At 38.4% G+C, this 21,641-nt stretch overlaps 1 protein-coding gene across 1 annotated transcript in view; it reads right to left on the bottom strand.

The window, feature by feature from the left end:
- The window catches only part of FRMPD2 (FERM and PDZ domain containing 2), a 59,813-nt gene that overhangs the window by 15,930 nt on the left and 22,242 nt on the right, over positions 1–21,641 (bottom strand). Inside the window, exons 10-29 of the mRNA XM_053949284.1 lie at positions 20,485–20,556; positions 19,640–19,814; positions 18,680–18,830; positions 18,445–18,583; positions 17,403–17,555; positions 15,849–16,034; positions 14,792–14,948; positions 12,069–12,279; positions 11,086–11,189; positions 9,987–10,085; positions 8,803–8,910; positions 8,567–8,683; positions 7,865–8,100; positions 7,202–7,306; positions 6,174–6,267; positions 5,608–5,693; positions 5,270–5,417; positions 4,025–4,239; positions 3,071–3,169; positions 1,533–1,897 (exon numbers count right to left, since the gene is read on the bottom strand). Of these exons, the coding sequence (XP_053805259.1) occupies positions 1,533–1,897; positions 3,071–3,169; positions 4,025–4,239; positions 5,270–5,417; positions 5,608–5,693; positions 6,174–6,267; positions 7,202–7,306; positions 7,865–8,100; positions 8,567–8,683; positions 8,803–8,910; positions 9,987–10,085; positions 11,086–11,189; positions 12,069–12,279; positions 14,792–14,948; positions 15,849–16,034; positions 17,403–17,555; positions 18,445–18,583; positions 18,680–18,830; positions 19,640–19,814; positions 20,485–20,556 (3,020 nt within the window). The remainder of the gene's footprint in view (positions 1–1,532; positions 1,898–3,070; positions 3,170–4,024; positions 4,240–5,269; positions 5,418–5,607; positions 5,694–6,173; positions 6,268–7,201; positions 7,307–7,864; positions 8,101–8,566; positions 8,684–8,802; positions 8,911–9,986; positions 10,086–11,085; positions 11,190–12,068; positions 12,280–14,791; positions 14,949–15,848; positions 16,035–17,402; positions 17,556–18,444; positions 18,584–18,679; positions 18,831–19,639; positions 19,815–20,484; positions 20,557–21,641) is intronic.

Raw genomic sequence — 21,641 nt, 5'->3', positions numbered from 1 at the left:
AAAACATCTAAAGTGGCATATTCATCAGCCAGGATCTTTTTCTCTTTGATAGAAGTGAACTGTCCATCATCTCCCAAGCAAACCTAGACAACTAAAATTAAAATTAATTCACATCCCATATGAAATCACAGAAGATATCTGTAAAATTAATATCAGAAAATGTATACATTTGCATGAAATATTTTGAGCAATCAGGAGAAATTTCTTCATTAATCAAAAGGAAGTCCTTTATTAATGCCTATTTCTTCCTGGGTATTTTATGTGGTTTTAGCTGGAAGGATTGAAATTGAGATTATGTTAAAAATACTGTTTAAAATGTATGGCATCCTAAACTTCTCTGGCTGCCTTTTAAAAATGCAAAAGCTGATACTAAATGATACTGAAAATGTATCAAACAAAAACATTTATTTCAGAACTTCCTTCTTGGAAAGAATCCAAAACTTTTCTTGGAATTTATATTTTCCCACAATAAACTTACTTTTATTGAATCTGTATTATCTCTTGGCAAGTATGTTTGCTGCAGACAGATTTTTGCTGGTTTTACTCTCAGATGTATAGAAGCAGATAATTAAGCAGGAGCTTCATTCATGAATTGAGTGAAGCTTCTGCACTTGACAAAGAGATGCTAAAATGATGAACTGCCACTATAATCCCACTTGTTTTGCAGTGTCAGGTAGTGCTGTCACTCCCCAGAGATGACAGTCTGGGGCTCTGCTTGATGAGTGTCGAAAGTAACAAAATGATTTCAAGTGACTGTATGGAGAAATAGAAATTAGTTTCTCAATAAAATTATTAAAGCTATTAAAGTTAAAGGCCTCTGGAAGACTTTCAATTTCTTTTTGCATCAATCCTTTCTGTTCTGATAATTTCTACTTTTTTGCACTGGGAAAGATGATGAAAATGGAATGGATTGTCTTCTGTGTGATAGTGTCTGATATATCCAAAGGAGTGTAAAAGGAGACTGAGTCCATTTGCACTACATTTTATTGTATAATTCCTCTGGCTCAGGGGTTCTATTGGCTTCTGAAGACCAGAAAACATAAAATAACCCTTTTTTTCCCTCCATGATCACAGTTTCTCTTCTGAGGTGTTTTTATTTCCTATGAAAAAATTTGAAATTAAGAGAACACAGAATAAGAAAAAAAATTTGGTGTCTATTTAAGTCAACTCTGAAAATAAATGAAAGCAAAAAATCATATAATCAATATGCAAGTATTTGTTTCCTATTTAGGTGAATAGGTGTCTTTTCACTGATTTCAAATGGCAACCACCTTCAGCTGAACATCATAAATGATTACAGTGGTGCAGAACTCTTACAAGTATCTTGCAATGCAGACTTATGCAAAATTCTAATAAGATGAGAGTAAATAGGGAAAGCAGATTAGGCGAGTCAGAATAAGATAATAAAACAAAATCTTCAGTAATCAGGAGTGATTAGAAGCAGAGAGCCCTGTACTTAAACCCAAGCAATTAACTTTTAAAGTTCTAAGAGTCAAATGAAAGGCTGCAGAACAGATTTTGGTATTCCCTACCTTTTGGCCTGTCCAAATTCACATGGTGAGTAGCAGTTCTGCTTCACTTCCTCCTCTAGAGAGTGGAAGACTTCAGAACTGGAAGCTTCTTGATGAATCTTCCAAAGATGCTTATAGAAACTTTCTCTGGAAGTTGGGAGTTTCTGTATAGGTTTCTCTTGAAACTCAGCTTCCTGCTCTTCGTAAGCTGAGCTGTCATCCTCAGGAGGCTCACTGAAATCTTCTCCCACTGGAGAATCAAGGCAGTCTTCAAGGTCTGGAGAGGTGCTACCTCCATCACTGGTAGATTGATCCATACTGTTTCCTGCCTCTGTGCTGCCTGGCATTTCTGCCACAAAGTCCTTAACTGGAGATGGTGCTGGAGTCTATCAGAAAACCAGAAAGGTTAGTGTAACTCCTTTTTAATCTCCCATCTTTTTTCCTTCAAGAGCAAAATATTTTGAAAAGGCAAAATTAACAAGCTTCTGAATGGGAAAATACCAAATGGTAGCTGGAAGGAAGGAGAAAAATAGAAGGAGGTACTCTCTTACCAAATAACTCTTTTGTCTTAATGCTTATTTTTCTCATTCTACAAGAGTTCCAATCAAAACTACTACACCAGATCACTTTTTCCAATGAATTATTTGCAAGAAATTCTTTTTTAATATATATGTTCATATCATGCCTCAATGTTGTGTCTATATTCTCTTCATTCCATGGAAGTAACTTCCAGACTTGACTCCTGTGCGGCTGACCACAGAAATCAGCCATGGGCACACTGCAGCAGAGCAGCAGGAGCCAGTTTGTTACCTGCAGATGGTTCTGACTGTCATTTCTGTCTGCCTGTGGGTGGCTATAAATTCTAGTGGGATGGGAACCATCAGTGGGCCATTCTGAATGGAGCAAGAGCAGTGCCAATGCATATTCCTTATAAGAGTTCTTGTTATGTGTCCGTGAGGCGTCTTCAAGAAGCAGGAGTAATAATGCCAGCACATCTAATGGCCATGTTTGAGTCTCTGCAGTGTCTATGGTTTGGGGGTATTTTTTGTTTGTGCTTTGTTTCTCCCCCTGCAGATTCTGCCAACTATCAATAAGAACCTGAATAACCAGTTGAAACTATTATTCCATTTATTTAGCTTCATTAAGAGATAGTCTGGATAGGAAAAGTTCTTTATTTTCTTCTCACTTTGGGGAGTTAAAATAGCTGCATTTGAGAATATCTGCATTTTCTGGCTGAGGATTGGTAGAGCATTTTTAGAAGCAGCACTAGATAGAAGACCTACTTGGGTATGTGCTGTTTCACTCCAGTGATAGTACAGCAACTCAAAAGTTGCTGGACTGGGATAAATATGTTTTATGTCTGCCAGACTTGTATTATTTTAGTTGCTAAGAAACTATAAGTTGAACTTTGCAGGTTGAGTTGAAACCAGGAAGGGAAAGAAAAGGAATAGAGGGCCTTGGAGAAAAGGGAAAGTTGCCTTGTTCAAGACTGGATAGAAAATGTAGTAGTGTCTTTCCAGATTTACAGAAGCAAGTTTCTGTCAGAAGCTTTGCCTTACCAGAGAAATCTGCTCTATTTCTGGAAGAACACCTTTTGGTGGTCTGCAAAGTAGCAGTATAACTTCTCGAGGAGCTCCTCTTAACAAATGCAGGACATCCTAAAGAGAAAGAAGGAATGTTATATTTCTGATGGAACAGAGTAAATCTTACATGTCATTTTGCCAACTGAGATGGAGAAAATTTTTATTGTGAATGCTACATTTCTGGTATTCGTGCCTCTCAGCAGTGTCTGAGGGCCAGTATTCACCACTGAAGGGCTGTCATACAAAAGGACCATAGTTTATAGGTGAACATGTATCTAAAGTAAAGTCAGTTCTATTTACAAACTTCTGCTTTGACATCAGGCACATTGGTTTAGGTTAATTAATTTTCTTTTCTTGAAGAAAACAGAATTTTCAGGCAAATCCATTCAAACCACATGTGGCAGTAACATCTTTGGTCAATTATTTAAGCATAGCTCACCAAACTGCCATCTTCCAATGAAAAAAAGAAATCCACATGTAGGCCATTACCATTTAATTTCTTCATTGAGTATAGAACTTCTCATTCCAGGTTAAAAACTTACACAGGACTTACCACTCTTGGTAGAAGTTTGAATCTGGGGCATTATATTTAGCATGACATTACAAAGCACAAATGACCACAGGGGGAAAATCGTTCCGATCATGCATAACAGCAACAAAGATTCCAACTAATTAACAACTGGTGTGCATCTAACAATAGAATTCATACATTAATGGTAGAAACTTAGAAATTAAATAGCAGAAGAAATTCCCTGTCAGAATTCATTTAGAAAGGAAATTCTACATAGGAGTTCTAGAGAAGAATCCTACATAGAAATCAGAATAATTATATGCAAATTCTGCCTCCCTCTGGGGGTAATTAAGTTTAAATGCATTGTCTTTATTAACCTGTTACCCAGATGGAGCCCCAGTAATGACACTTCCTGCTACCTGATACAGGAGCCCTTTGAGAGGTTTCCCATTCACAGATAAAATGACATCTCCAACTTCAATTTCTCCACTCTCTTCAGCTGGCTGCCCTGGAAACAGTCTTTTGATCCTGACAATAGCTCCTCCAAGGTGTTCGCAAGCATCTCCTTCCATCTGCAGAACACTAAATCCAAGGCCTCCAGAATTCTTGGTTAATTTCACTTCAAATGTGTTATCTGCTCAAATCAGAGATTGGAAAAAAAGTGGGAACCGTGGCATATGCACCCCCTGAGGAGCCAGTATAAACTATACTCTCAAAAGACTTTTTCCCTGTGTGCTGCAGAGGTAGATCTACTAATAATAAAGACAAAAGAAGGTTTAGGTGTTCCTTTATATTATGTAAGTCTTTGAAATCTCACAGTCAGAATAGGGAGAACTGGAATCTATTCCACTGTGTGTTCACAGTCTGGTACAAGCCCATAAAGGAAAAAGCTTTTTGGACCAACATAAAGAGATTCACATGCTATCTTTTTCTGATATTCTTCTGTAAGTGTTGCATAGATTTTACTATTCTGTAGCTGCCCAGTGTTAGTTTAGGTTTTGCACTAACCAGCATAAGCTGGAATTGGAGCTACTGCTCAAGAATGAGAGATCAGGCCTTTCCCAAACACCATGCTTGTAGCTGAATTCCAGTGTAGAGGAATAACTGCCCCATGGAAAAGTATGGTTCAGACTTAGTGTTTATGAGACAACCTTCAGTAAAAGATACAGCATTTATTTGTTGGCTAAATTCTGTGTAAGTGATCTCTAAATCTTCTGCTTTTAAGAAATTAAGTGACGCCAGTCTCCAGGTCACTCCAGCTTCATCACTGTCACAGCATCAGCAGTTGTGCTGGTGAGGCTCTCCCAGGGTAACAGCCTGGCCACATCAACACAGCTGCTTGCTGCTGTGGAGGAAGAGCAGGAGACTGCTGTGGAGCACAGACAGGGATGCTCCCTTGCCAGCCCAGTCTCAATAAGGCTGAGAGATACAGTATTGATGCCTAGGGTAAATTCAGCTATAGCTAGCCACTATAACTCTACGGACATCAGAAATATTTTTTTTCAGAATTGATTTTTGATTATGTCATTAATATTGAATATTACAATTTTATTCAGTATACAGTTTTCCTTCCAACCCACAAAAATTGCATCAAATTATTTTCATTCATTCCTTTCCTGCACACACTGTAGGAAGTCACCCTGAGTTTCTTCTTTATCACTTACCATCTGTCAAAAAGCAGCAGTCCTTGGTGCCATCTGTGAGGGATGTTGCCACAGAAACAACTGCACATTGGTCCTCCTTTCTGTCATTAGCAGTCAGACAAGGCTCTGCCAATTGGTAGTTTCCCCTTTCTAGAACCAGTTTGGCAATCTAAAACAGTGATAAACAGGTTTTTATACAGCACACTTAGTGAGTCCTAAGTCGTTTTACTTTTCTGTTTAGAGGAATGGGGTTGGAACAGAGGGGGGATGGTTCTTTTGTCCAAGCTTGGCTACTGTGCTTCATACTAAGTCCAGTTTAGTTAACTGTGTATCTTATTGATCTCTGCTGTTGTACAAACCTGGCCAGATTTCTTAAGGTGTTCCACAGCCTGTTTGTGGGTGATGCCACAGAGGCTGATGCCATCTACTTCCAGCAGACGATCTCCTGAGGTAAAAAAAAAAGAACATCCAGTTGCTTTGATGTTCAGGTTCAGAGGGTGTAAACCTCGAGGCTGCCCATGTTGCAATAGGTCTTCATGCTTACATGTGTCAAATTAATATTAATTCATAGGAAAGCAATACTGCTTGCTGCAGAGCATTCTATAACCAGCAGCTAAAACATTCCAGGCTATTCTGTAAGTAAATGCAGTGATAACATTTAGTTGATGGTTATCACCATCAAGCACAGTAACAGTGATGTCAGAGTCGCTAGCCTGATGGCAGCCACAGAAGGTAACTCTACAATGTTGGTGTGAGGTTTCTGGTTTTTTCAGTGGGATCCCTACACATAGCACAGGGACAGGCTGAGGAATGATGGACCATATATTATCCTTCGCAGTTGTAGCACCTCCAATCCCAAATGTGTTTCATTGTCCACACTAACAGTGAGCTCTGCAGCCCAGGGTTTTATTGACAGACATGTTACCTATCTTTATTTGTCCGTCCTTATCTGCTGGTCCCCTGGGAATAATTGACTTCACGTATATCCCACCATGACGCACACTGGTGTTAATTCCACCCTGCAAAACATGCCCAGAGATTAGAGTCTTCATATATTCTTCCTGTGGTAAAAATCAAAGCAACTTACACATGCATTGCAAAGTAACGGCTTCAGGAATTACTTTCTTCTTTTAATATTAGGAAAAAGGGAAAGAGGATATTACTTCAAAACCCTATCTAGCTGTAATATACTTCCACAGGCAGTAATCTTATTTTCTCAGGAAAATGCAATGTATTTCTGTGTGACTATATAAAAATATATACTAAATGTTCATAAATTTTTCTCTATGTTCACATAAAATGGTGTTGCATCTTTCAGTTATTCTCTAGCCCAGCTTCTAAGCTGTGCAATATCCATTTTTCAATTTTAATCTTTCGGACAATATATCAAGCATGGACCTGAATTTGAGCACTCAGAGAAATTCCAGATTAACCTAAGAATCATGTTCTGTCCAGCTACATCCCCTGGCCAAATTCAGATGAAAAAAATGGCCCTTAATTTCTTCTGCAGGCAATGAAATGTCTGTTGCTTCACATTCCATTTCAGCAAAGACTCTAAAGACATCTCAGCCTGGAGGGTTAAATTCAACTTAAGTAGCTAGGACAAGGACTTGTTATCCAAATGTAGCAGACAGTTTTCACTGCTGCCTTCTCTAGTCCTCCCTGACCAAACTCTGCTTTCAGTGGTAGATCTTGTTCTCAAATCCAGTAAGGACAAAAAGGGTTTGTCCCTACTGCCACGTGCTTTATGCCAGGACACTTCTTTGACAGAAGGTGTGGGTAAGAACCAGGGAATGAGCAGAGACAGCACTTCATGCATTCTACGTCAATCAGTTGGACACTTAGGTTTAAAATGCGCCATGCTAACAGTTTCTGTTATCAGCCTATCTTCTGTCTTTGTTCTCAGTCAGGTAACAATTTGACAGACAATTAAAGATTATCAGTAACACTTGCAGTCACACTGATTCCAAAAGTCCCATCTTCTTTAACAAGCTCCACCGTGTAGACTTCCTTTGAGTTGGTTTCTGATGGAGATGGTAAGTGGGAAGAATCAGCTGCCTGTCTCAAAAATAAAAACTTTAATGAGATTACAGCATCTTGGTTTAAAAAGAAAGGGAAGGGAAAGGAATTTTCAAAAAAAGGAAGAGAGCATTTCCAGAAGATGTAAAAGGCTTGATCCTGCTGTCACTGTAAACCTAGAGCGATACCATTTATATCTCTGTTATTATTGGAAGCTTAAGCTAATGCTATTCAAAATGCAATCTGTCTAAATGCACATAACCTGAGTATATATAGGGAGGATGTCTAAAATTAGGAAATTAGACATGGCATGTTCTGTGACTTGTGTAAAAATTTAAAAGATTGCAAGAAAATAATCAAAATTTTGTCCCTCCACTGGAAAAGGAAGGAGAATGTTTAAAACATTTTGTAGAACAGTTTCCCCATTTATTCACATATTATAGACATATCTATCATTTTGACACTTCCAATGTAATTTATTTCAAGGTTTTCTATCTCCTTCACAGTTACTTTCCCTTCTACATGTATCTGATATGTTGTGTATATATGCTGTGTACTGGGTGTAACATTACTGAGCAGCATCAAAATCTCAGTTACCTTTATATCCAGGCTATCAGCTGAAGGAACTGGAATCCTAGGGCCCAATTTTGATGCTAAATTCCAAGAGAGAGTCTTTTCAAGTTTGTCTATATTTGTGTCCTGTTCTTTGGGGAGAGCTGTATGACAATCCTGAATCTTTTTTCTCCCGCTGTCTGCACAAGAGATCTCAGATCCACTAGTGCTGTTTCCTCTTGATAGATTCTTTTCTTCATTTAATCCTTCTTCATATATGTCTGTAAAGCCATACCAAAATAATAATTGTTGAATACAAATAGGAAGCAAACTTAAAGAAAAATATTATTATAACTCAGCACAAGAGGACAAAGTAACTTATTCTTTCAACTGATTGTGAAATCAGATCTATAAAATGAGTTAGTCAATGTAGAATGGAGCACTGCTATTGTAAGTGTTCAGAAATGTGTTTGCTTCCTCACTGCAGAGGACTGTGACTCTGTGTCACAGAAAGAAATGCTGAAATTCCTTTAGTGTTCAGCAAGGCAGCCCATAATAGATTTTTTCACACTGATGTAGTAGAGACATCACATGATACCTACCAGAAGTTGACTATTTTAGTGTATGGTTGTTCTAATGGGCAGTCAGTAGCAGGAATGTAGTACTACATCCCAGTGCCTATTAAATATGAGTGTCCCAAGTTAACTATTAGCATCCCAGAGCCAGCAGAGGCATTTGCCTTTATACCTTTGGGTTGAGAGATGATGAGCTCCACTTCATCGGGAGAGTTCTGTATGATTTTAACAGCAGTATTAAATGAAACACCCTCAAGACTAATATTATTCACAGAGATGAGTCGTCCACCTTAAGAAAAAGAAGATAAAAGCAAGAGAAAGCACGTCTAAATAAGGAAATAAATCCAGAGTAGCTAACTTTAAACTATGCAAGTATTTTAATTCTAATTAAAAAGTACGGAAAATGACCTGGTTTGATATTTCCAGCTCTGTCTGCAGGTCCCCCAGGGATAATTGAAGCGATAAAGATACCAAGGTCTAATTTTCCTACATTTTCTCCTCCAATAATTACGAAACCTGCAAAAACGAGATAGCATGAGAATGCAAACACTGGCAGTATTAAAAAAGATAAATCTTAGGAGCACAAAATGCTCTTACTTCAATACCTTTTGTACTTGATCTGAAGGATGGGGAGCTTTGATTTACAGGGCATCAAGGTCTTGACTTGGAAGAGCTTTACACTTACATTATAATTAAAGTATGCTGGTGACTTTGGTCACTACTTTGGTATAATTTCCCAATAACAATGTTTACTGGCTCGGTACTTTTAGAGACTCTAACTACTTTCTTTCATGAGTCATGAGCTAGGTGGACCTGCAGCATTTAACACCTGCAGGAGGGAAATTGTAAAAAAGCTCATGAGATAAATTTGAACATTATTCTGTATTATCCAACCAGGAAACCTAAGGTGGGCCATGTAAACTTCTAATGTAAGAGATCTAAGAAAATTAAATCTATTTTTCAGTAGTTAATTTTCACTATCCTAACTCTGACTATTGAAATATATTCTTCCCACTTCTATTATAGTTGGATTTGGGATTAGGATATTACACACAGAGCTGCACCATTTATAAATTTTATTTTTAACTGTATTAATGGTCATTTGTGAAACCTGATGGCTTGAACTCATCCACAAGAACTCAATACAATGTGATTAAGGTATTAGATAACAAAAATATTATCCAGATAACAATCCAAAAGTTGAGAAACATTCATGTGAAGTTGGTGTAAATATTTTGCACCCCCACAGGCACCACATGTAAGGTCTAAGATAAATAAAATCAGTACATGTGTATTTCAGATACAAAACTAAAACCATGTTTTTCTCATTCTACTCTTAGGACTTGGTTCCATTGGTCTCTGTGGCCTTATTTAATCCTCTGAAAATATAATGGTCTTGATTTATGTGCTTAGTCATTTTCAGTCCTGGAAATTCTGAGTCCTTTACAGAGACTGGTACTCTTACTCTGTAAGAAGAATAAATGGACTAAAGGAATTTACAGTCTTAATCAGCCTGAGTCAGCAAGCATCAGTGTTAGCACCAGGATCTGACAGTCCCAGTAACAAGCATAACATTTATGTTCCTTACGTACCAAATCCATTCTTAGGGTCACGTTTTAGGCTGACACATATGATTTCTCTTTCTAGACCACTTAGCAAAACTTCCTTTTGGGTGGCTGGTGATCCAGGTGCTGCAGAAACAAAACAGCTAGAATAAATGTAGATTAATGCTGGGAGACAGTATGTTCATGTATTATGCAAAACTGGAGCTTCAAAAATTAATATATATTTTATCCTTGATTTCATCATTACTGTTACTTTGAATCAATATAATTCTGGAAGGAAGCTCAAACAAGTATTCAGAAGTTTTCATTCTTTCGAAAAAAACTCTGTACAGAGCTGTGCAAGCTTGTCCAACAATGTTCCTTTCTGGGAGAATATATTTTTTTCTGCAACATTTTGATTAAGATTAGAATATTTAAAGAGTCAGGCATGTAGTGCCCATTGAACCTGAGGGTGATTTGGACACAAAATCTCCTGTGGGCTCTACCCTTATAGACCCTGTGGGTCCTTTTGCCTCCGAAGGTGCAATCCAACCAACACTGATTGCAATGGTGACTAATTAACATTGAGCAGTTGCCACAGTGTGTTTAAAGTACTATTCTAATTTTTAAATAGACTAACCAGATAAGCATAGCTTCATATTCCATAGATTGGCTTCCCATGTCCATGCAGTCTGGCTTCTGATAGAAAATTAGACATCCAGTCCTTATTCCAGGAAGTGTCATGCAAGTGCAAGAGCAGAGGAAAGACCTGGAGCCTAAGCTGTCTCACGCATTATTTACTGAGTTGTAGATCTCAGTTTTGAACCAAACAATGACCTCTAAGCACAGGGATATTGTCCCATGCAAGGGTCTCTAGGTGTACTGAACTACACCTTTGGAGAACATTAGGCAGTTGATTACAGAATCATTTTATCACCAAGTCCCTTACCACTGAACCCGATGCAAAAAAAAAAATATTAGGAGTTAAGGGGAAGAAAACAGCTTGTCTTGCTAAACTCTGGATTAATTTCCAGAACTAGAAGTAAAAAATAGATGTTCTTTAATCTATAAGTAAAATATATGTTGGTATCCTTCTATTGAAACAATAAACATGGAAGGATACTGTCTCTATGACTATTATACTCACCACTGATTGTGTTCTGAGTTGAATGGATAGAGAGGAAGTCATAACTCCTTTGCTTTCCATTCAAATTGATGTGCATTTCCGACTGGGATAGCCCTGATACAGATCTGCATGAAAGGAAGATTGTGTTTCAATAAAAAATCAGCAGTAGTATTTAGTACTCTTCATTGTCATTAGTCTGTCAGAGCCAAGTTGGAAATGCACAGGCTTATAGCCTTTCAATGAGCATCCTGATTTCTGGGACATATTTCATTTTAGGGGAGAGATGGTTTATCCTTGCCAGCATTTGTTTCCAAATAACAGCTGCATTAGACCACTCATCATGACTGACTCGTCCTATGTTTTGCTCTGAGCTGACTGCAGGTATCAGGAAAACACAGCATAGCTTCACCATGATTAATTTAGCCCTGCTGTCAATTTAAACAAAACCATGTCTGAAGGTTTTTCTGGTAGATCATGTTCTCCTTGCCTCTATTCTAACTCTTAGTATTCTAAAAGGCACTAGAATTCATCAAAGGCCTTGAGGCTGTGCAGCTATAGTAACCACCTACACAGGTGAATGCACCAAAACAAAGAGGGAGAAGCTCTTGCACTGTTCCCTATGAATTGCACATTTGGACATGGCGGAATCAATTAAGTAATGATCTCTGCATTCCTGATCAAAAACAGCTTCTGATGGTTTTTAGTTCACATACTGTAATTTCCAGTGAAGATACGCAGACATTAAAGAATTTACATTTATTCTCCCTCATTTTTATACTTCCTCATAACCCAATTAGTGGTTTCTTCTTGAGTCTGGTACAAATTTAAATGTCACTCTTTTTCAAGTCCTTCTCTGTTAGTCTATTAACTTACTGCTGCCATTTGCACTACTGCTGGCACCATGGAGCCCCAGACCTTTTGGTGTGACCACTATAAGAACTTCAAAAAAAAAAAATTATGTCTGAGTCTTCTTACACAGGTTCAGAGAGAAAAGGCAAACCTACCTGCCAAGATTGCTTTTGTTTCTAGTCCTGTTGTTGGTTTCCACACTGAGGTTATCACAAGATTTGCTCATCATCCCAGCAGAAAGGTTTTCCAGGTTTGCTCCATAGAGCACATTCTCTGAGCGAGACAGTCTCTGAATAAGGGCAAGGTGTTCATGCTGACCTGCATATGCAGAATTTGATTTGTCTATGTCCACAAATTTACTGTCCTCTGAATGAGAAGCAAGAGAGGGGAAGAAGCAAAAACAAATCCACTGATATCATTGCATCTTTTTAAGCTCAAAGGAACTTTAAATAAAACCTTTTGAATATGCCAGGAAAAAAAAATGACATTACAGATATATTTGTTCTTTTATCCTTGAGGATATGTAGGCCTTGGTGTGAGTAGAAGTTTTCTTTCATAAAAAGTATATGCTGCATTTAGGTTTAGTTTCTGTGAATTATAATATATATGCACTTTCCACAAAGACAGGTGAAGTGTACAACCCTATATAATTTAAACCTGAATATTTCTGTAAGGTGTATTTTGTAAATGAGAAACATTTGTTTTAGAGTATGAATTATCTAAGTTGGAAGTTTCTCATCCTTCATGGGCCTTCTACTCCAGTATATTTATATCTGAGAAGACAGGAACTCTAGGAACACATGCTTTCCAAAGTTCAGAGAGACACCAAGGAACTGAGTCATTTGCACAAGTGAAGTTAAATGGGGACCATCTTAGTGGCAACACTTACTATCTAACTTTCTACCTTTCTGTGAAATCTACTACTTGCTTAATGATGTCTGGGCTCTGCTATATAGAAATCTGTCCTCTCCAAAGATTTAATTTTTCTGAAACAAGGTGGTGCTGAAGGGGACATTTATTTATTTAGGTCCTCAATGGGTAGGCTTGAGAAGGGATTTGGAGGATAGAGAGACAGCAGGCAATTGGAGACACATTGGAAAGTAAAACAAAAACTTGATACAGGCTAGCATAAACATGTGCTTAAATTCTGCTTGTACATGACAGCTAAACCCCTGTGTGTTTTCCTAACAAATGGTAGCCTGAATGCAACTCTCCAGAACACCACTCTGCAGCATTAAATCTGGGTTCCCTCTTTCCTCGGTGACTTTGATCAGAGACATTTCTTAGGCATCAGAAAGCTTAACTGTCCAGAGTATTAGTGCAGCCTGGGAGTTGCCACGGTGATTCTGAAGTAGAGAGTTGCTTCAAGTTTTAAAGTGATAGTGACTTATACATCTGAACAGTGCATCAGAAGCAGAAGCATGCAGAAAGACCCTCATAATCTCTTACAGCCTGACTGTGGTGGCAAAGACGGAATTTTGAACTACTATCTGTCACTGCCTTACTAAGTCTTTTTTCTGGGACAGCAAGCACATCCTCAACCCCAGAACCTGTGGTCATGTGGCTTCCATAAGTCTGGCTTGTTTCAGTAATTTGGTGTACTTGTAATTAGCACTTGGCTCATAACTTTCTTATTTCTCAATAATTTTATTCTGTTATATATGGAATATAATATTTTTTAAGATAAATTACCACAAGCAAATGTGACACAGGAAACTGTAAGATGCACTATTAGCACTCATTTGAATGCAATAAAGCACAGTCCCAATAAATTATGTTAGAAGCTGGAGATGTCAAGCAGCAAACATTTACGTTCAAGATTCCTTGAACCTAAGTGCCATCCTAGGGCCTTTTTCCATGGTAACAATTTTCTGCAAAAATTTCACCTTTTATAAAATAATCTTAGTGGTGAGGAGGCAATATATCAATCATCCTGTTACATGCCACAGTAGTATTTGTTGCCAACAGTTTTATGGTTTTACTACAGAAAGGAGCATTCCAGCAGATAAGGCAGGACACTTGATTCTCTTGCAGTGACTCACCAAGTCAAACACTCAGGGCTTGTAAACGATCATGGTTCTGCTCAAAGCAGAGGATGAGCTAGTGAAAACTTATGTTGCTCCACTGAAGTCAAGAGTGATGACAGTTGTCAGCTTAGGCTCTTATTTCTTATGTGCCTCAGTTTCCCCATAATAATACCCACTCATCTTTTCAGAACATGCTGAAAATGTGGGTGAGATGTGCTATGTATCTGCCCTGGATGGAGCACAATCTTGTTAGCAACTATGGAAAATCTGAAGCCTGAGGAGGTACTGTTCATATCTTCCACAGCCATGGCAAAATCTAAGATAAGAGCTACTAGCAGCTGTATAGTTAATGGGTATGACTCATGTGCCTTTAGTGGTTTAGTGGTTTTGTCCTGGGACTGAACCATAGTGTTGTATCTCTCTTATGCAAAATAACTAAGTGCAGCTCCAGCATGTCTGGGCACTATTGTAGTTTTAATTTGTGTAGAACATTTTTCAGGTTACATTTGGGGTAGGTCTGATATATTTCTTCAGAATTCTCAGCAGCAGAATTCTCCTGAAGGGAAGTGAAATCATGCTTATTTCTTCTTTAAATCTGAGTTTAGCTACATAGCTGTTATCAGGACATAATCCCTCTTCACCCACATGCCTACTCACATGCACGTGCCAAATTAGACTTAATCAGACAAATTAGACTTCAAACTTTCAGTGTAGTAGCCAGCATTATTTTCTAACTGAAGCAGAGTGAAACCGAGGTGGCAGGTTCTAATTCTCAGATTTGGTGAATGTATCTTACCTAAAACATAACCTTGTCCTATGGTCCCAGTAACAAAAGTGCATTTATAGCTCACCTGATGAAGTTTGACGAAGTTGCCTAGAATTCATCTGTGCATTGAATTTGTGCTGGGCAGAGCAGAGGTCCAGTAGGTATTTACATGTCTTTGCTGTATCAGTAATGAAGGTGTGTTTCTTGCCACTGAAGCTGCTTTCAATCATGAACTTTTTTCTCTGAGGGGAAAAAAAGCACAGGTTGCTTCATACATCAGTCATTACACTGAGGCACTGACAGTTCATTTATATAATCTTGTTGGTTTGTTCAGTTGTATTTATGCCTGAATGCATCCCTTTTGCATGCAGTAAATGCCTGTTGTAAATTCAGCACTTGTAAGCCAGGTGTCTGTCATTGGGATCATAACTCTTCTATGTTGAAAGTCAAGAACCTTAGGACATTGAATGCAATGATAGCAGGTTGCTAAAACTGCAAAATTTGGCCCTACAGATGTTAAATTATTAAACAAATTTAATATGAAAAGGAACATATCTTCAAGGGGGAGAAGGACCATTTTTGGAGAGCAAACAAGCTGGGAAATGTGTGATCCAGTTTGACACCTAAACTGTATAACAGTACATTGATATATACCTCTAACGTCAAAATCCCATTTAGAAATGGGTCACAATCTTGTCACCAATACTAATTTGTTAGCAGACATCAATATACTAAGAGATGAGGGTGGGAATAATGAGATCTGAAAGTGGAAGACATCATCCCATGACCTGATGTAGTCAGATAAACAGAAGAAAAGAGCAGTAAAGACAAGAGAGGAAGGAATAGGGAATGTGCCGTGGAGAGATTTGGCATAGTCTCTGTAATAGTCAGCACCAGATTATCCAGTTTTATGGTAATTTGTCTTTGGCCTCGGCATAAATACTGCAGAACTATACCTCACAAAGAACTCAGTATGTTCATATCCACATTCAGATCCAGCTTTGATTTTAAACTCTTTTCAGAAAGGACTTGCCCATACAGAGTGAATCTAATTCTCTCTCTGAATGCAATAAATTTATCAAAGTGACAGGAAGAAAGGCAGTCAAGCAGTAGAGTAGAGAAGAGATTCAGTTCCAACTCACGTGAGCTGAAATTCTCTCTGTTTCACGCCACTGGAATCTTAAACTGGCAATTCTTGTGTGATTTTTGTTCTCATAGACAATGATGCCTTTGGCACAGATTCCCAGGATGATGTCCCCTTCTGTCCCTTTCTTCTCTTGGGACACGCGATAGAATAACACTCCGTATTCAGGAAGTTGCTGAGTCACCTTGTAGAGAAAAAGTGTTTTAACCATGCCCTTACTCAAAAAGATTAATGGGAAGAAAGGTAGATGGAGGAGAAAATGCTTTTGAGTGTCTGAGGAGCCAGTGTCTGCCCCTGCTATCTAACCATGCAGGGGATATTCTGACAAACTCACCCAGAGGTTCTGGGTGTTCATGCTTGTCTTTCTAGCTACTGTACTTGGCCATGAAAGTGTTAAAATGTGGCTGAGACACTTTCCAGAACTATGGAATAGGACTAGGATTTACTGTCTGATCTGCAGACCAATATGAGTTTATCCTAAAGCCTTATTTTTTTATTTCTGGGAAGCTACTGTAGAATCCTCAACTGACTTTTCAATTGTGAGCAGAGATTTTCAGTGACCAAAATAAAACACTTTAAGAAGATCTGTTTTTTTCAGAAATTAACCATAGTACAAATGTTCAGGTCCTGAAAATGGGGGCATCTATAATCACTAGCTGAATCTGGGTTTTAATTTTTAATCCCTTTCATATTTGGAATTCATATGTTCTTGCCATGGGGTCTATCTTTCTCACTTTGTATGATGAGTTGGCTCCTTCTACAAACTTATTCATTGAAACAGATATTAACAAAGCTGCTTTTTTCTTCATTAGATTTGCCATGCATGATGGGACTGTCATTAAGGCTAAGCTTCAATCTATTTCTTCAATTGCACTGACAGTGTTAAGATGAAGAACTAATATAATTAAATAGCAACGGAACTAAAATGACGCTATAAATAACAGCATGTAGCACTGCAGCAAAATGACTACTGGTCCATTATCTAATCCTTGATATTTTTCATTTTGAAAAAATTTCCAAATTTCCATTGATGGAAAGTAGAGAGATTTGGGGAGAAAGAGAAATTAGCAGGAAAATAGTTAAATCCCACATCATTGTGACACTTTAGAGCTCTAGAGAAACAGCAAATAGAAAAGTGAAAAAATACTTCAGGTAACTCCTTCCTCATTTCCAGGGTTCAGAGATACTTTTAAACAAACAATCAGTACATATTTAGAAAGTGGCTGAACAGCTGCTTTAATTTCAGAAGTCAAAAAAGTGCTTATTCTCATGTTTTATAATCTTCTGGATACCAGACATGTTGGTAACATGCCAAAAATTTACATCAAAACTTAGAATGCTGCGAATACACCAAAACGTGTTATAAAAACTCTCTGTGATAAGTGACAGTATCTACAGCAGAATGAAATTCTGAGGTTTTTGTTGATTATTCAAATTTTTTCACCATATCTAAAATCCACTGTATCAGGCAAGAAGAAAATAGACAACGGTAAATAGAGAGGGGCTTTCTACCTCAAAATTAATAAATAGTGTTTGGGGTATGGCAAGTTACCTTTAAAAATTCCAGTTCAGCTTCATCCTCAAATAGGGAGCGATTCATACGATGTAATTTAGCAAGCTCTCGCTGTACATATGCCAGGGTCATTTTCTCTATTCGACTTGCTGGAACGTAGTCTTCAACACGAAAATAGTTCTTTCCATGCATCTGTGGGGGAAAAAACAAAGAGACAGGAGCCTTTTGTTCTTTCTTAACTCTTCTTATTCATCGCATTTCATTTTCAGGGTGACCCATATGCAGAAGTCACCCTGCTGCCAATTTCCCAAAGGAAAGTGGGAACAGCACGTAGTGTCCTGACAGCCAAATTTCCTCTTGCCCCTGTGCTCAGGCAGCTGCTCAAAGCACATGCCACTTCTTTGTGCAGAGGGGAGGAAGGAGCTGGGCCTACAGGTGTGTCCAGCCCTTAGAGCTGACAGCTACAGCTGCATCAGTACAGCCTACAGTGGGGCACCCATTGCCATGATAGACCTGACCACATGGATCAGACCACTCCGAGTTCAATTAACAGAGCTACCCTGAATTACATAGCTGAAGATATGGAAGCTAACATAAATGGGTGTTTTCTATACACTTAAAAACTAGGACAGCCAGTTCAGATACGCAATCAGAGGCCTCCCTGTCTTTGCAGCTTGTGGATCTGAGCCTACACATAAGATAGCTGTGAATTCTGAAGTGTTCATTTGCTTTTCTCTTCCCTCTTTACTAATCTCTTTAAGCCCCTCCACACATCCAAGCTGGGCCTCTGTTGGAAACTTTCTACAGATTTTCTGGAGTTTCTAGGATATATTATCAATTATGAAGGACCTAGACTCTCTCATCATTCTGCCATATTTCCTGGCAAATTCACCTGGCTCATTGCTACTCCATAATCAGGAATATTTTGTAATTTTTAAAATTAAGTCTGAAGGACTTATCTGGAGGACGTAACTGAAGTTCTCTGCTATTCACATTTCTTCTTTAAACTCTATGTGACAAACAAAAGCTGCAAAAGTTGTAGAGAGAGACCTCTGAGAAATACTGTATTATTTCTCCACACCTCAGAAGCATAATTGCCAAGCTCTGCCTGTAAAGCCAAAGCGCCGAGTTTCAGGGCAGTCTCATCACTGCAATATAATCGCTCCTCCAAAATATCTTTACGAAGCTGCAGGTAAAACTGATGCCTTGTCAAGCCATGCCTGGAATAGAAAAGGGTTTAGGAACTCAGGAGGAGCTTTGAATGGTATCCCTAAATGCTACCAGTTTTCCTTCAGTCAGCAGAATTTTGCACTTACTGAATGACATTAAAGTGGTTGACAAAAAATTTTATCCTTAGAAAGAGTGTGAAATTAATGATGGACATTTTCTTCTTGGGTTGGTCATTCCAGCCATCTGGAGCCACTTTGTAGAGTTTGGTCTCCTCATCCAAAAAGAAGAATTCTTTACCTGAAATGAGAATTTTGGGTTCTGTGATAAACCTGGATATACTTCAGCAGCTTAGTTCATAGCGTGCATCACTAGCAATAAAAAATAAAACAGATTGGGGATGTCAGCTGAGATTTACTTCTCTGCATCATGATTTAACTTATTGCTCCTTTGATACAGAATTTAGGACAGTGTGTCATTTTGGATTACAAATGCTAGATGCTGGATTAGTATGGTATCTGAAAAATCACTCAAGGATTCATGGAGCTTGCATTCTTCTCACCACTCAGGTTCTGCACCCCTTTGCAATCCTCATGCCCTACACACAAGGTGTGCTCTTTCCCAGTGCCTCAGCTGTACCTGCCATCAGAATGCAGGGGTGGGGAGGGGGGGTCTGGTAGATGACACAGCTGAACCTGTACTCCCATTTATATCTAGGAATAAACACAGGCACCCTTTCCCAGTGCAATGCTTCCTGGAATTTCTGCTGGAGCTGCATGGTTCAGTATTATTTGAGTGCAAGGCTGGGACACAGCCTTTTCTGCCTGGGAATATCAGCCAGTAAATGTTGTATGGCTGTGCTGATGCACAGTCCTAGGGCAGACATGCTCTACATCAGCTCAGTGCAGTTTAAACCAACATACCTTACTTTTGCACAAGCTTTCTATCTGCTTCTACCTAAGGATCTTAAAGGATCTTTGAATTAATTCTTGATGAATGATTATTTGATGAATTCTTGAATGATTCTTTGATGAATTCTTACTGGAATTCATTGATAAAGTGACTACAGAGGCACTGAGAGCTGTCACTGTACTTGACTATCTCATTACCTTTCAGGTAAGCCAAGCCAAAGTAGAAATGTTCCACCAAGTTTGCATATGCCACCACAGTGTTGAAAACATCTCTTGCCTTGGTCTTGATGTCGCATTGCACCTCAAGGCACTGGCCATTGAGAAGAATCACATTGAGATCCCTTTGGGACAAATAGGATTTCCCTTTTTTAGTCTGAGAACATGCAAAAAAGGATGAAGAATGAGTGCCAAGTACAAGCAATGCAAGTTCCACAGCATTTTATTACTGAGGCCCACTAGTAGCCTGTCTCTATGCAACCTGATGGAATTGGTCACAACACCATGCTATTCTCTGCCTCCCTTCTCATAAATTAGCATCACAAACATTTCTAATTTTCTTAAAACCCAAAGAATCACAACAAAACAGCTGAGCATACTCAAATTCTCCAGTCACCAGGGTTATTCTAGATTTGGGGCTAATTCCAAATTTGCTTTGCTCTCATTTTTACAGCTGTCTGCTGTCAACTTTCTACCTTATCTTGATGAAAGGTAAAGTATGTGCTTGCAAGCTGGAGATACATTGGAACTAGATGTCATATTGCAGATTTGCTGTACAATCTTTGTCTCAAAGGTCTAGGGCTAAAGTGAGCATTCTTAGCTGAGAATGATGAATTAAGCTTTTTTTTTTACACCAACAGAAATAACTAAATAGAACTAAGAATTAAAGGACATCCTTTCAAGTCTCAATATCTCTGCAGGAACCCTAACTTGTTTTGAGAGAAGGACATGGAGAGAATACTGGCTTGAGACTCAGGTGCTATTTACAAAGAGCTCAGACTAAGATGTCACTGGATTAGTTCAAAATCCTTAATGTTTATTCTTACCACAATTGATCCAGGCAGCTGTAAGGTCACTGGTGGTTCACTTGACAAAATAATAAATTCTGGACCTGAAAACTGCAAGGAGGCAATTTAGAAATTTAGTAAGTCTTCTTAATGGAATGAAGATCCCACACACAAGTATCAATGAAACCCATTTCTATTGATCTGTATGCTGGACCTAATTTACTTCAGTGTTGAATAAGGTGCAAATGCTGACTGATGACTTCTCTCTGTTTGGTGTCTCTCCTGTGTAGACTCTCCAGGGTCTAAGTAGGGCTAAGCTCATGCTGAAGCCTTTTCTTCTGTAAAGGCACTTAATCAAGATCCATTTCCTTTGCAAGGTACCTATTTTCATAACACTTACTGAAACTTAATTTATTCTGAGACCTTTCCTTATTTGATTCCCAAATTACTCTGAGGACAGTCACAGACACGTAAACACATACATACACACCACTGTGATTGCATAAGCCCAGCTTCCCTAGGAACTAGACTGAAATGCAGAGCTGCTTTCTTCCCCATAATAAAGGCTGACTGATGGTTCTTATTAGTAGACATTGTATTCTTTTGTTTTAATTTCAAACAGCTTCAACACTTTTAAGGTCTTTTTTTCTTGCTGAGTATCCACCTCAACTAATTTTATTTATTGGGTTTTTATCAGATACATCTATGCTTTTAGATCCCTTAAGCAGACAGAAATAATTAAATGTCTTCAAGTAATAAGACATGAATCCTTCCAGCCGTTCACCATGACTTAGTAACTTGACCCATTTAAATACTTTAAAAAAAGATTTTTTCATAACAGTTTGGTTCTACCAACAGACAATGCAGTTTTGTATCACATTATAGAGGGACTAGTACTGTGTTGTAACAGTTGCTGAACTCCTGTGAAAGGCCGTTATTATCCCCACAAAAACCATAATAATAAAATTTAAAACAAAATTTATATGAGAAAAGATAATTTTCCGAAGTATCTAAGTGAAGCTCTTGACCAAATATTTGTCACTGGTCACTGCTGAGCTTCTGAACTGGGAAGAGGTGAGATGGTTCATCAGCCTGAAACCTGTCCCTTCTTGTACCACAACAAAAAACTCCATATGAAGGATCATGGTGGAGTTTTCTGTGATTCCGTTATTTCTGAATTTTTGCAATCCAGAAAA

The sequence above is a fragment of the Vidua chalybeata genome, chromosome 8 (genome assembly GCF_026979565.1).
Source record: "Vidua chalybeata isolate OUT-0048 chromosome 8, bVidCha1 merged haplotype, whole genome shotgun sequence".
NCBI classification, from domain to species: domain Eukaryota; kingdom Metazoa; phylum Chordata; class Aves; order Passeriformes; family Viduidae; genus Vidua; species Vidua chalybeata.
This window is presented reverse-complemented; position numbering and strand designations above follow the sequence as displayed.